This window comes from Coregonus clupeaformis, chromosome 7 (genome assembly GCF_020615455.1).
Source record: "Coregonus clupeaformis isolate EN_2021a chromosome 7, ASM2061545v1, whole genome shotgun sequence".
NCBI classification, from domain to species: domain Eukaryota; kingdom Metazoa; phylum Chordata; class Actinopteri; order Salmoniformes; family Salmonidae; genus Coregonus; species Coregonus clupeaformis.
The window spans coordinates 45,685,001-45,700,203 of record NC_059198.1 but is presented as its reverse complement, the minus strand read 5'-3'; the positions used below and the strand labels follow the sequence as shown (position 1 = coordinate 45,700,203).

The 15,203-nt window shown below is 41.9% G+C and overlaps 1 protein-coding gene across 2 annotated transcripts in view; it reads right to left on the bottom strand.

The window, feature by feature from the left end:
- Nucleotides 1-502: 502 nt before the first annotated feature.
- Nucleotides 503-15,203, bottom strand: part of LOC121569801 (phosphatidylinositol transfer protein beta isoform) — a 57,053-nt gene continuing 42,352 nt past the window's right edge. For both annotated transcript variants that reach the window (XM_041881007.1, XM_041881006.2), the window contains one exon: nucleotides 503-2,142. In XM_041881007.1, coding sequence (XP_041736941.1) covers nucleotides 2,095-2,142 — 48 coding nt within the window. In that variant the 3' untranslated portion in view covers nucleotides 503-2,094. The remainder of the gene's footprint in view (nucleotides 2,143-15,203) is intronic.

Genomic DNA, 15,203 nt, shown 5'->3' with positions numbered 1-15,203 from the left:
AGCTTGATGATGAGTTAGTTATTTGAATCAGCTATGTAGTGCTTGGGCAAAAACCAAAATGTGCACCCAGGAGGGAGGCCCCAGGACAGAGTTTGTGAAACCCTGCCTTAGACCACTTCAGCTGGGTTACAACCTGAACAATGTTTAAAATGTTGACGCACTCCCCCATGTAATCTGTAGTGTATACTTTTTTTTCGAATCAAGATGGGGCGGCAGGTAGCTTAGTGATTAAGAGCGTTGTGCCAGTAACCGAAAGGTCGCTGGTTCTAATCCCCGAGCCGACTAGGTGAAAAATCTGTCGATGTGCCCTTGAGCAAGGCACTTAACCCTAATTGCTCCTGTAAGTCGCTCTGGATAAGAGCGTCTGCTAAATAACAAAAAAAATAAAAAATAAAATGAAGAACCCAAAAACACCAATTTCTCACAATTTGGTAGGGAAACCTGTACCAAGAGATGACCTACCTTTTCACAATGTAGTTACAATACAATAATATGTTAAATCCACAGTCTAAATCCTTTATTAAAAGGCTTTACATTTGTCAGTCCATTTTGTAGATTAATCGAGGCCTAGATTCAATTCAGACGGCATAATTTAAATTTAAAGGCCACGTTTGCAGAGACTGCATTCACGGCAAACGTTGCATATGTCGGCTCAATCATAAATTATAATTATATATTATATAATTATCGCACTATAACGTGGATCTTCTGTCGTCTGAATTTAATCTAGCCCTAAGTGTGGCATTGCCCCTATTGTGCCTATGAAAGGGCCAACACAGCAAAGTTTTCCACAGATTGCTGGGGCATGCTTGGCATTTAAATGCATTGAATGTATTATTAATGGAAACAATTGTAATTTAACACACAGCGCTTTGTTCAAGTTAAGGCAGCTTTCTTAGCTGTGATTAGATATCAGTGTCATGCTCTACAGAAGTACAGTGTCTGTAAAACATGAACGTTGTCCCATTTGACCTATGTTGACACCTGACATACTGTATTAATTCCTCAAACACTTTTTTCTTAGCTATCAGTTCTACACAAATACAGTGGTATCACATTCTTTATCTAGAATAACAACACATCAGTACGATTGAATATAAGTTTGCTGTATCCAATCGATGAAATAGAACTAGAAGGCATAAAATCTTGTCAATGTCCGTATCATTAGCTGCAAAGCATAAATTGCTTAATCCCAGGAGCCAGGCAATATTTTGGCAAGAAAAACAAACTTCAATTGAAGGAGACCAGAAGTGAAACCAAAATGTCAAGCTGACACCCAAGAATGGTGAAAAACAGACTCTGAAAAATATGGGATTACCAACATATCTACAGTACCCCCATGCTTCATGATAGTTAATATTGGTCTTTATTATTATTGTAAATCAGACTTTACTCTCCAAAAGTTCTCTGGCCAACCCAACTCTTTGGAAGCGTGGCCTGGGCAGAGGCGGGAGGGGTTCCACTTGTTACACTCAAGTTAAAAAGACACAGTCATCCACTCAATCATCTCAAAGAGAACTTTCCTAGGTCTACATTAAAAATGGTGACCATCTCACAGGTTCTCTTCAAGGTGAAGCTACCGCTGAGAGTTGAAGTAGCATAAATTGATTAAAATAAGTGATTAATTGGTTATCATCAAAATTGAGATACATGTGTAAATGGGAGAAATGCACCACAGACTTTAATAGTGGGAGTGGTTTTATGGGATTCACTGACATAGTAATGAGCTAATGGTTGCAAAATGAATTAAAAAAGTAATAATACTTAATATAAAAAGAAATGTTGATATCGCATAGTATTTTTCAGTAAAAACCAACGAATTTGGCAGCAAATATTGAGGTTAAGAGCCAACGGAAAAGCAAGGACAAAAACTATGACAAAGATACACACTCATACACATTCTCACATAGAAACCATACACTCACGTACACATATAGACACTTCCTGGATGAAGGATGACAGTTTCCTGTGTGGAAGGACTCTGTGATGTGGCACGCTGTGATTGGCCATGGGGGGAATGAAGGTAAAATAATGGTTGATTGAACATAGCCCCATATCCCTCTCGTCCATCCATCTCCTTCTCCCTCCCTCTGTCTAGTCTTCTCCTGCTTTCATTCCTCTGACAGATCCCTCATTCCGCATCTGAAAAAAACAGAGGAAAAACCATACATTATATCCCTGCAACATGTAAAAATGCATCCAAATCACACATTTTCCAGACATTCCACGAGAGCAACATATATTAAAAAATATATACAGTGGGGGAAAAAAGTATTTAGTCAGCCACCAATTGTGCAAGTTCTCCCACTTAAAAATATGAGAGGCCTTTAATTTTCATCATAGGTACACGTCAACTATGACAGACAAAATGAGAAATATTAATCCAGAAAATCATATTGTAGGATTTTTTATGAATTTATTTGCAAATTATGGTGGAAAATAAGTATTTGGTCAATAACAAAAGTTTCTCAATACTTTGATATATACCCTTTCTTGGCAATGACACAGGTCAAACATTTTCTGTAAGTCTTCACAAGGTTTTCACACACTGTTGCTGGTATTTTGGCCCATTCCTCCATGCAGATCTCCTCTAGAACAGTGATGTTTTGGGGCTGTCGCTGGGCAACACAGACTTTCAACTCCCTCCAAAGATTTTCTATGGGGTTGAGATCTGGAGACTGGCTAGCCCACTCCAGGACCTTGAAATGCTTCTTACGAAGCCACTCCTTCGTTGCCCGGGCGGTGTGTTTGGGATCATTGTCATGCTGAAAGACCCAGCCACGTTTCATCTTCAATGCCCTTGCTGATGGAAGGAGGTTTTCACTCAAAATCTCACGATACATGGCCCCATTCATTCTTTCCTTTACACGGATCAGTCGTCCTGGTCCCTTTGCAGAAAAACAGCCCCAAAGCATTATGTTTCCACCCCCATGCTTCACAGTAGGTATGGTGTTCTTTGGATGCAACTCAGCATTCTTTGTCCTCCAAACACGACGAGTTGAGTTTTTACCAAAAAGTTATATTTTGGTTTCATCTGACCATATGACATTCTCCCAATCGTCTTCTGGATCATCCAAATGCACTCTAGCAAACTTCAGATGGGCCTGGACATGTACTGGCAGGATTTGAGTCCCTGGCGGCGTAGTGTGTTACTGATGGTAGGCTTTGTTACTTTGGTCCCAGCTCTCTGCAGGTCATTCACTAGGTCCCCCCGTGTGGTTCTGGGATTTTTGCTCACCGTTCTTGTGATCATTTTGACCCCACGGGGTGAGATCTTGCGTGGAGCCCCAGATCGAGGGAGATTATCAGTGGTCTTGTATGTCTTCCATTTCCTACTAATTGCTCCCACAGTTGATTTCTTCAAACCAAGCTGCTTACCTATTGCAGATTCAGTCTTCCCAGCCTGGTGCAGGTCTACAATTTTGTTTCTGGTGTCCTTTGACAGCTCTTTGGTCTTGGCCATAGTGGAGTTTGGAGTGTGACTGTTTGAGGTTGTGGACAGGTGTCTTTTATACTGATAACACGTTCAAACAGGTGCCATTAATACAGGTAACGAGTGGAGGACAGAGGAGCCTCTTAAAGAAGAAGAAGTTACAGGTCTGTGAGAGCCAGAAATCATGCTTGTTTGTAGGTGACCAAATACTTATTTTCCACCATAATTTGCAAATAAATTCATAAAAAATCCTACAATGTGATTTTCTGGATATTTTTTTCCTCAATTTGTCTGTCATAGTTGACGTGTACCTATGATGAAAATTACAGGCCTCTCTCATCTTTTTAAGTGGGAGAACTTGCACAATTGGTGGCTGACTAAATACTTTTTTCCCCCCACTGTATATGATTTTAAGCCATAGCAAAACACATTTAGTGTATATTCTTATATGACAACTGCTGCAATAGCTTATACAGTATGTGCCGAGGGGCTAGGGTCAACATGCACGTATGGTAGCCTTGGAAAGGTTTTTTCGCCTGGTCACATACAGCTGATGTGTTGTGCATTGAAGTCCACAAGTGAAGGGAAGAGAAGGAATACAACGTGGCCGTTATGAGTGTGAACTCGGTTTACAGGTGATCAGGGGTGTATTCATTTCCGCCGATTTTGTTGAAAAACGTTTCTTAAAAATGGAACAAAACGGGGATAAACATACCTGAATTTGTCCAATAGAAACTCTCGTTTGCAACTGTTGGACTAATAATTACACCCTATATCAGCTAGACGCAGGCAAGAGTGTGCAAGGCCGTATTGAATGTCACTGTCTGTCACCTCAAATTTGTCTCTCGACCTGTGTGCACCTACATTGTAAACTATCATTCATAGGCTAGGTTGTAGCAACCTCATGATGGGTATAGGGAACATTTGAGTATCATGTAGTAGCCTAAACCTATCACTGTTACATTGAACTGGGTGAATGGAATTTGAATGAGAGTCATCCAATATGCTGTAATAGAAATAAGGCCATGGTCAAAAAAATCGACCTCCCTCATCTTAAACGGCACTGACCGCCACTGTGGTAGACATATACAGTGAGGGAAAAAGGTATTTGATCCCCTGCTGATTTTGTACGTTTGCCTACTGACAAAGACATGATCAGTCTATAATTTTAATGGTAGGTTTATTTGAACAGTGAGAGACAGAATAACAACAAAAAAATCCAGAAAAACGCATGTCAAAAATGTTATAAATTGATTTGCATTTTAATGAGGGAAATAAGTATTTGACCCCTCTGCAAAACATGACTTAGTACTTGGTGGCAAAACCCTTGTTGGCAATCACAGAGGTCAGACGTTTCTTGTAGTTGGCCACCAGGTTTGTACACATCTCAGCAGGGATTTTGTCCCACTCCTCTTTGCAGATCTTCTCCAAGTCATTAAGGTTTTGAGGCTGACGTTTGGCAACTCGAACCTTCAGCTCCCACCACAGATTTTCTATGGGATTAAGGTCTGGAGACTGGCTAGGCCACTCCAGGACCTTAATGTGCTTCTTCTTGAGCCACTCCTTTGTTGCCTTGGCCGTGTGTTTTGGGTCATTGTCATGCTGGAATACCCATCCACGACCCCTGGCTGAGGGAAGGAGGTTCTCACCCAAGATTTGACGGTACATGGCCCCCCCGTCCATCGTCCCTTTGATGCGGTGAAGTTGTCCTGTGCATTAGCAGAAAAACACCCCCAAAGCATAATGTTTCCACCTCCATGTTTGACGGTGGGGATGGTGTTCTTGGGGTCATAGGCAGCATTCCTCCTCCTCCAAACACGGCGAGTTGAGTTGATGCCAAAGAGCTCGATTTTGGTCTCATCTGACCACAACACTTTCACCCAGTTCTCCTCTGAATCATTCAGATGTTCATTGGCAAACTTCAGACGGCCCTGTATATGTGCTTTCTTGAGCAGGGGGACCTTGCGGGCGCTGCAGGATTTCAGTCCTTCACGGCATAGTGTGTTACCAATTGTTTTCTTGGTGACTATGGTCCCAGCTGCCTTGAGATCATTGACAAGATCCTCCCGTGTAGTTCTGGGCTGATTCCTCACCGTTCTCATGATCATTGCAACTCCACGAGGTGAGATCTTGCATGGAGCCCCAGGCCGAGGGAGATTGACAGTTATTTTGTGTTTCTTCCATTTGCAAATAATCACACCAACTGTTGTCACCTTCTCACCAAGCTGCTTGGCGATGGTCTTGTAGCCCATTCCAGCCTTGTGTAGGTCTACAATCTTGTCCCTGACATCCTTGGAGAGCTCTTTGGTGGAGAGTTTGGAATCTGATTGATTGATTGCTTCTGTGGATAGGTGTCTTTTATACAGGTAACAAGCTGAGATTAGGAGCACTCCCTTTAAGAGTGTGCTCCTAATCTCAGCTTGTTACCTGTATAAAAGACACCTGGGAGCCAGAAATCTTTCTGATTGAGAGGGGGTCAAATACTAGGGGGTCAAATAATTATTTCCCTCATTAAAATGCAAATCAATTTATAACATTTTTGAAATGCGTTTTTCAGGATTTGTTTGTTGTTATTCTGTCTCTCACTGTTCAAATAAACCTACCATTAAAATTATAGACTGATCATTTCTTTGTCAGTGGGCAAACGTACAAAATCAGCAGGGGATCAAATACTTTTTTCCCCTCACTGTAGGTGCCCTTTGGCAAACTCCAAGCGGGCTGTTATGTGCCTTTTACTGAGGAGTGGCTTGTGTCTGGCCACTCTACCATAAAGGCCTGATTGGAGGAGTGCTGCAGAGATGGTTATCCTTCTGGAAGGTTCTCCCATCTCCACAGAGGAACTCTGGAGCTCTGTCAGAGTGACAGCTCCCTGACCAATGCCCTTCTTCCCCGATTGCTCAGTTTGGCCAGGCGGCCAGCTCTAGGAAGAGTCTTGGTGTTTTGACATTTCCATGATGAGGCCACTGTGTTCTTGGGGACCTTCAATGGTACAGAAATGTTTTCCTACCCTTCCCCAGATCTGTGCCTTGACACAATCCTGGCTCTAAGGACAAATCCTTCAACCTCATGGCTAGGTTTTTGCTCTGACATGCACTGTCAACTGTGGGATCTTATATAGACAGGTGTGTGCCTTTCCAAAACAATAAATAAGGTATCTGTTTTTTATTTTTAATAAATGTGAAACATTTCTAAAAACCTGTTTTCACTGTCATTATAGGGTATTGTGTGTAGATTGCTGATTTTTTAAATTTTTTAATCCATTTTAGAATAAGGCTGTAACGTAACAAAATGTGGAAAAAGTCAAGGGGTCTGAATACTTTCTGAAGGCACAGGTGTGTGCCTTTCCAAATCATGTCCAATCAATTGAATTCACCACAGGCGGACTCTAATCAAGTTGTAGAAACATCTCAAAGATGATCAATGGAAACAGGATGCACCTGAGCTCAATTTCGAGTCTCATTGCAAAGGATGAGTACTTATGTAAAAAAGGTAAAACAAACAAATGCAGATAGTTTGTCGTCATTTCAGCTGCAGAGTTTTACATGATTGTTTGCTGTCGACAGCTAGCTAGCGACAAGAATGTTAGCCAACCTTCATTGCAACCATTCTTTGATTGCATAGCAACAATAAATAATTAGCAACCAGATTTTTGTCAGACTATTTCCTCTGGTGGAAAGATTAAATTACTATGACTTTACTTATCAAAATATATATTTTTTAATGAAAATGTCACTCATTGGTTTAATATGTTGGTAACCGGTTTATAAAAGCAATAAGGTACCTCTGGGTTTGTGGTATATGATCAATAGTACCACGGCTAAGGGCTCTATCCAGGCAATCCGTTTCGTGTCGTGTCTAAGAACTGCTTAATTAAATCAGCTCAGTAGTTTGCCTAGTTAGGAACATTTCCCATTTTAAGTTAACTGTAGCCATTCTAACAAGTAAAAAAATGGGGCACTGTGATTGGTACATCCATTTTTTGAAACTTTTAAATTCATTATCACTTGGATTGACCCCAACAAACATTGAGCTTTATATCTGGTTGAAAAGAGGAGATTCTAAGCTATAACTTGTGTATCAACAAATTTGAGCGCAGTATAGATAGTTACAACAGAGATATCCCTGATCAGCTGTTTAGAGCAAATCAGTTTGTTTGTTTTCAGTGCGGCGCCATTTGCATTCTGCATGTCGCAACGCATGTGCTACTGTAGAAGACATTATGTCTGTTATTTGGCATAACTTGTAGCTTGCTTGCTACTCATTTAAAAAGGTTGACAAGATAACATACTAGCGAGCTGGTTAATGTGTTTCTGGGTGAGCTGGCTAGCTAAACTGCTAGTTAGCTACACTATTGATATAATGTATTATTATACAGTATTTGTTAATATCTTTAAACTCATGAGCTGTATGTGGGAGAGAGGGTAAGGCCACGCCATGTGTTATTTATGTCATTGGGGGGTGACAGAAGGTCGGCGTGCCAAGATAGATTGGGGGCCACTGGTGCTAATCTTAGAAGGAGTATGTGATGGAATAGCCTGGCTAGGGTGCCACACGATACCATTTAGGGGGATCCTATTGTAGGAGATGAGTGACACTCAATAATGGTTGGCAACTGTTGGATGGAAGTAGCTCGGAAAGCATTATATAAACTGAGAGGTTTTCTATCTAAGTCATTCGGATGACAATAGGCTACGCCCGTACCGCTTGTCATACGAATCCAGTACTGTAACTATTAAATAACTATGAATCAACTCTCCATTTAAGTGTTTAACTATTCTCTTACATCCTGAAGTACGACATACCAGAGAAACTCGTCATAACAACTATATATATATATATACAAAAGTATGTGGACACCCCTTCAAATTAGTGGATTCGGCTATTTCAGCCACACCAGTTGCTGACTAGTGAATAAAATCGTAGTGTAGTCGCCATAGACAAACATTGGCAGTAGAATGTTCTCACTGAAGAGCTCAGTGACATTCAACGTGGCACCGTCCTAGGATGCCACCTTTCCAACAAGTCAGTTTGTAAAATTTCTGCCCTGCTAAAGCTGCCCCAGTCAACTGCAAGTGCTGTTATCCTGAAGTGGAAACGTCTAGGAGCAACAAAGGCTCAGCCGCAACTAGGAACAACAACGGCTCAGCCGCAAAGTGGTAGGCCACAAAAGCTCACAGAACAGGACCGCTGAGTGCTGAAGCGCGTAAAAATCGTCTGTCCTCGCTTGCAACACTCACTACCAAGTTCCAAGCTGCCTCTGGAAGCAACGTCAGCACCAGAACTGTTTCCATTAAAATGGGTTTCCATTGCCGAGCAGAAGCAAACAAGCCTAAAATCACCATGCGCAATGCCAAGTGTTGGCTGGAGTGGTGTAAAGCGTGCCACCATTGGACTCTGGAGCAGCGGAAACGCGTTCTCTGGAGTGATGAATCACGCTTCCCCACCTGGCAGTCCGACGGACGAATCTGGGTTTGGCAGATGCCAGAAGAACACTACTTGCATAGTGCCAACTGTAAAGTTTGGTGGAGGAGGAATAATGGCCTTGGGCTGTTTTTCATGGTTCGGGCTAGACCCCTTAGTTCCAGTGAAGGGAAATCTTAACGCTACAGCATACAATGACATTCTAGACGATTCTGTGCTTCCAACTTGGTGGAAACAGTTTGGGGAAGGCCCTTTCCTGTTTCAGCATGACAATGCCCCCATACACAAAGCGAGGTCCATACAGAAATAGTTTGTTGAGATCAGTGTGGAAGAAATTGACTGGCCTGCACAGAGCCCTGATCGCAACCCCATCGAACACCTTTGGGATGAATTGGAATGCCCACTGCGAGCCAAGCCTAATCGCCCAACATCAGTGTTTTTTTCTCCCTTTGAGGCCTGGGGGAATGTTTTTGCTAGCACACCACAAGTTCCTGCCCGGGTCCTGCCTCCATTTGGAGTCAAATCCTTCACAGTCGTGTGATTCGCTAAAATTAAATGATGATTAAAATATTTTACTCAGTAAGGTCACTCCCACTAAGGCCAATAGAATGGGGTGGCAGGTAGCTTAGTGGTTAAGAGTGTTGTGACAGTAACCGAAAGGTCGCTGGTTCTAATCCCTGAGCCGACTAGGTGAAAAATCTGTCGATGTGCCCTTGAGCAAGGCACTTAACCCTAACTGGTCCTGGATAAGAGTGTCTGCTAAATGACTAAAATGTAAATGTAGAATTTTATGGTCACTCCTACTAAGGCTAACTTTTAATGGTTGATATCCCAGGCTTATATGCGCTGTGTGCGCAATAGCCTGGGGACGAAGTTAGCTAGCCAATGACTCATTCTGAAAGTTGGATCTTCTTATCTGAGGCTTTAAAAGTGAACTTACACTATGATTGACATTCAAATGAATTGGGTTGGCTAAAAAACATGTTCTAGGGAATCCTGTTTGAATCCCAAAACAGACCATGTCAAAAAATGTCACGAAATGTATATTCTCTATGCTAATTAGCTAGCGCGGCCGGCTGCGACAGAGCCTGGACTCAAACCAGGATCTTTAGTAGCACAGCTAGCACTGCGATGCAGTGCCTTAGACCCCTGCGCCACTCGGGAGGCCCGTGACAAGTATATTCTATTACAGAAACCTTAATGCATACTTTTACTGAAAATACAAATATAAAAACATTCTTTAAAGTATATATACTTTTTTTTGTACTAATGTTACAAATAAATACTAAAATATAAGTAATTTTGTCATTGAAACATGTTATTGAAATACTGCAGTATTTAATTCATTCCTATGGCTCCTTCTGAGGAGTGCCAATATGGCGGAAAGTGGCTTCAAAGCATCTAATTGGCCAATACATGCATCAACAACCCAGGGTTTCTAAATACATAGGTTGCACTCCATCAGAGCCCAAAATATAAGTCTGCTTTGTTCCATTGTTTGTAAACGATATAATAGTAAACATACACTGTGTAGCGCAGACGGGCAAACTAAGGCCTGCGGACCAGACAATTAAAAGTAGTCCACGGTTACGTGTGTAATAGAACCACGGTTACGTGTGTAACCTCCAATAACTACTATAAGCGTTTGGGAGAATTGGAGCGATTTCTGTTTTCTTCCTACAAATTTGGCTAGCTTTTGAACGGTTGGTGGCATCAGCTATTATGACACTATTCCTGAAAGCTAAGACTCTCAGGAACACGTACAGGATACGATAGAAGGGAATGTGACAAAACCACAATAGAAAGCAATGCAGATCTTTTCTACACACACAATTATTACCCAATTATCTTCCCTGAACTTTCCAATGCATTTCAGTCACTCTGTGAAGCAAATAAAAATGGTTACCTTTTACATTTCCCAGTCCTTCGAGATATTTTCGTATTAGCCTTTATAAACAGAAACTTGGTTACAGTTTCTATCTGTGCTAGAATGGTTTAAAAAAGGACATAAACGTGGGGAAAAAGTATTAGATAGCGGTATGGCCCAGAATTTCCACATACTGCCGATTTTGCAGGTTTTCCTACTTACAAAGCATGTAGAGGTCTGTAATTTTTTTTCCATATGTACACTTCAACTGTGAGAGACGGAATCTAAAACAAAAATCCAGAAAATCACATTGTATGATTTTAAGTAATTAATTTGCATTTTATTGCATGACATAAGTATTTGATCACCTACCAACTAGTAAGAATTCCGGCTCTCACAGACCTGTTAGTTTTTCTTTAAGAAGCCCTCCTGTTCTCCACTCATTACCTGTATTAACTGCACCTGTTTGAACTCGTTACCTGTATAAAAGACACCTGTCCACACACTCAACCAAACAGACTCCAACCTCACCACAATGGCCAAGACCAGAGAGCTGTGTAAGGACATCAGGGATACAATTGTAGACCTGCACAAGGCTGGGATGGGCTACAGGACAATAGGCAAGCAGCTTGGTGAGAAGGCAACAACTGTTGGCGCAATTATTAGAAAATGGAAGAAGTTCAAGATGACGGTCAATCACCCTCAGTCTGGGGCTCCATGCAAGATCTCACCTCGTGGGGCATCAATGATCATGAGGAAGGTGAGGGATCAGCCCAGAACTACACGGCAGGACCTGGTCAATGACCTGAAGAGAGCTGGGACCACAGTCTCAAAGAAAACCATTAGTAACACACTACGCCGTCATGGATTAAAATCCTGCAGCGCACGCAAGGTCCCCCTGCTCAAGCCAGCGCATGTCCAGGCCCGTCTGAAGTGTGCCAATAACCATCTGGATGATCCAGAGTAGGAATGGGAGAAGGTCAAGTGGTCTGATGAGACAAAAATAGAGCTTTTTGATCTAAACTCCACTCGCCGTGTTTGGAGGAAGAAGAAGGATGAGTACAACCCCAAGAACACCATCCCAACCGTGAAGCATGGAGGTGGAAACATCATTCTTTGGGGATGCTTTTCTGCAAAGGGGACAGGACGACTGCACCGTATTGAGAGGAGGATGGATGTATTGCGAGATCTTGGCCAACAACCTCCTTCCCTCAGTAAGAGCATTGAAGATGGGTCGTGGCTGGGTCTTCCAGCATGACAATGACCCGAAACACACAGCCAGGGCAACTAAGGAGTGGCTCCGTAAGAAGCATCTCAATGTCCTGGAGTGGCCTAGCCAGTCTCCAGACCTGAACCCAATAGAAAATCTTTGGAGGGAGCTGAAAGTCCGTATTGCCCAGCCACAGCCCCGAAACCTGAAGGATCTGGAGAAGGTCTGTATGGAGGAGTGGGCCAAAATCCCTGCTGCAGTGTATGCAAACCTGGTCAAGACCTACAGGAAACGTATGATCTCTGTAATTGCAAACAAAGGTTTCTGTACCAAATATTAAGTTCTGCTTTTCTGATGTATCAAATACTTATGTCAAGCAATTAAATGCAAATTAATTACTTAAAAATCATACAATGTGATTTTCTGGATTTTTGTTTTAGATTCCGTCTCTCACAGTTGAAGTGTACCCATGATAAAAATTACAGACCTCTACATGCTTTGTAAGTAGGAAAACCTGCAAAATCGGCAGTGTATCAAATACTGTAGGTGCATCCCGAACTTGAACTTCGAAAACCACATACAGTACCAGTCAAAAGTTTGGACACACCTACTCATTCAAGGGTTTTTCTTTATTTCTACATTGTAGAATAATAGTGCAGATATCAAAACTATGAAATAACACATATGGAATCATGTAGTAACCAAAAAAGTGTTAAATCAAATTATATTTTATATTTCAGATTCTTCAAATAGTCATCTTTGCCTTGATGACAGCTTTGCACACTCTTGGCATTTCATTTAAAGAAAAACCATTGAATGAGTAGGTGTGTACAAAACTTTTGACTGGTAGTGTATGTAGAAGTGGTAATGGGCCTATATATATTTCAAAATAACTGCCCCTTTTCTGGCCTGCAACCCCAAAAAATCTGTGCGGTCCTCCGTTGTATTTCGAAATCCCAATGTGGCCATCGAGCCAGAGAGCTTGCCCACCCCTGGTACAGCCTCAAAACATGGTTGAAACTATAATTTTTATATCATGGATGGTCAGTCCTTGCATCCATAGCTAATTTGAGAGTGGTTACATTTCTCTAGCCAAAACAGTGGCGAGTGACCGCTTTATTGTTTGAACTGCAGATTTAATTACTCTGTAAACCACTTAAAATGTTGATTGTATAACGATCATCAAGTGACAAATGAAGTAATTAACTTCAAGTAAGTAGACTACAGAACCTACTTCATTGAGTTAGTTCCATTTCTCTCATCACTGTCGCTGTAACAGCTGGCAGCTCACATGTGCTACGGTCAGTTGTTACATTATGGGAGTTGTGGTTTCAGGTAGTTATTTTTCAGTACTTTGTAAATGTGATGTTTAGCTGATATAAATGAATAAACATATAAACGCAACATGTAAAGTGTTGGCCCCATGTTTCATGAGCTGATATAAAATAAATGTTCCATACGCACATGTGAGCACATGTGAAAACATGATCTTATGTGAAATTAATGCGTCACATGGGGATGCAAATATGAAACTACACGTGACAACATGATCTCATGTGAAGTGTTTGCAAATGATTTCCCATGTTTGCAAATTATTTCCCATGTGAAGTGTTCCAAAAACACGTTTTCATGTGAAGTTTCATGTTTTCACGTTGCTTCACGTTATCACATTAACATCACATACAATTACGTGATAACGTGTTCGCGTGAAATTCATGTTGTTTTTCCAACTACAGTGGTTCCTCAATTAAAAGTTTTGAGATTATGTCGCAGGATTTAGAAGTAATTTGTGGGTTAGTACGGTACCCTGCGTCAGTGCTTCATTGCAGTGGTGCAGCGGTCTAAGGCACTGCATCTCAGTGTTAGAGGCGTCACTACAGACCCTGATTAGATTCCAGGCTGTATCACAATCCGGACGTGATTGGGAGTCCCATAGGGCTGCGCACAATTGGCCCAGCGTCGTCCGGGTTTGGCCGGGGTAGGCCGTCAATGTAAATAAGAATTTGTTCTTAACTAACTTGCCTAGTTAAATCAAGGTAAAAAAATAAAATATTGCTCCAGAACACCGCAAGGGGGAGTTAGAGCGCTGATAATGCTTTTGGGTCCCAAGGCGCTAATGCGTCTCTACCTGAATGAATGCTGTCAATGAATGGGCGATATAAACCAAATAGAAACTGATAATTGTGCACGACTTCAAAATTGAATTTGAATTGAATGAATGATGAGGATGAATTATAGGGTGATTGAATTTAGAACAATAGTGTAAGAATGGCTAAACCTCTGTCCTGTATGGACACCCGAAAAAATACACTTATTTGTTTCTACTTCGTCAGAAGCTGTAACCGGACTGTAGCATATTACTTACTAAAATGGATGTTACACTAAGGTTTTTATTCTAAGTGAAACTAAAATGTTCAGTTATATTCCATGATATTCTTAAAATATAAACTCAGCAAAAAAAGAAACGTCCTCAATGTCAACTACGTTTATTTTCAGCAAACTTAACATGTGTAAATATTTGTATGAACATAACAACAATTGAGACATAAACTGAACAAGTTCCACAGACAAGTGACTAACAGAAATTGAAATGTGTCCCTGAACAAAGGGGGGGGTCAAAATCAAAAGTAACAGTCAGTATCTGGTGTGTCCACCAGCTGCATTAAGTACTGCAGTACATCTCCTCCTCATCGACTGCACCAAATTTGCCAGTTCTTGCTGTGAGATGTTACCCCACTCTTCCACCAAGGCACCTGCAAACATCCTGGATGTTTCTGGGGGGGAATGGCCCTAGCCCTCATCTTCCGATCCAAAAGCTCTCAGATGTGCTCAATGGGATTGAGATCCGGGCACTTCGCTGGCCATGGCAGAACACTGACATTCCTGTCTTGCAGGAAATCACGCACAGAACAAGCAGTATGGCTGGTGGCATTGTCATGCTGGAGGGTCATGTTAGGATGAGCCTGCAGGAAGGGTACCACATGAGGGAGGAGGATGTCTTCCCTGTAACGCACAGCGTTGAGATTGCCTGCAATGACAACAAGCTCAGTCCTATGATGCTGTGAGACACCGCTCCAGACCATGACGGACCCTCCACCTCCAAATCGATCCCGCTCCAGAGTACAGGCCTCGGTGTAACGTTCATTCCTTCGACGATAAACGCGAATCCGACCATCACCCCTGGTGAGACAAAACCGCGACTCGTCAGTGAAGAGCACTTTTTGCCAGTCCTGTCTGGTCCAGTGACGGTGGGTTTGTGCCCATAGGCGACG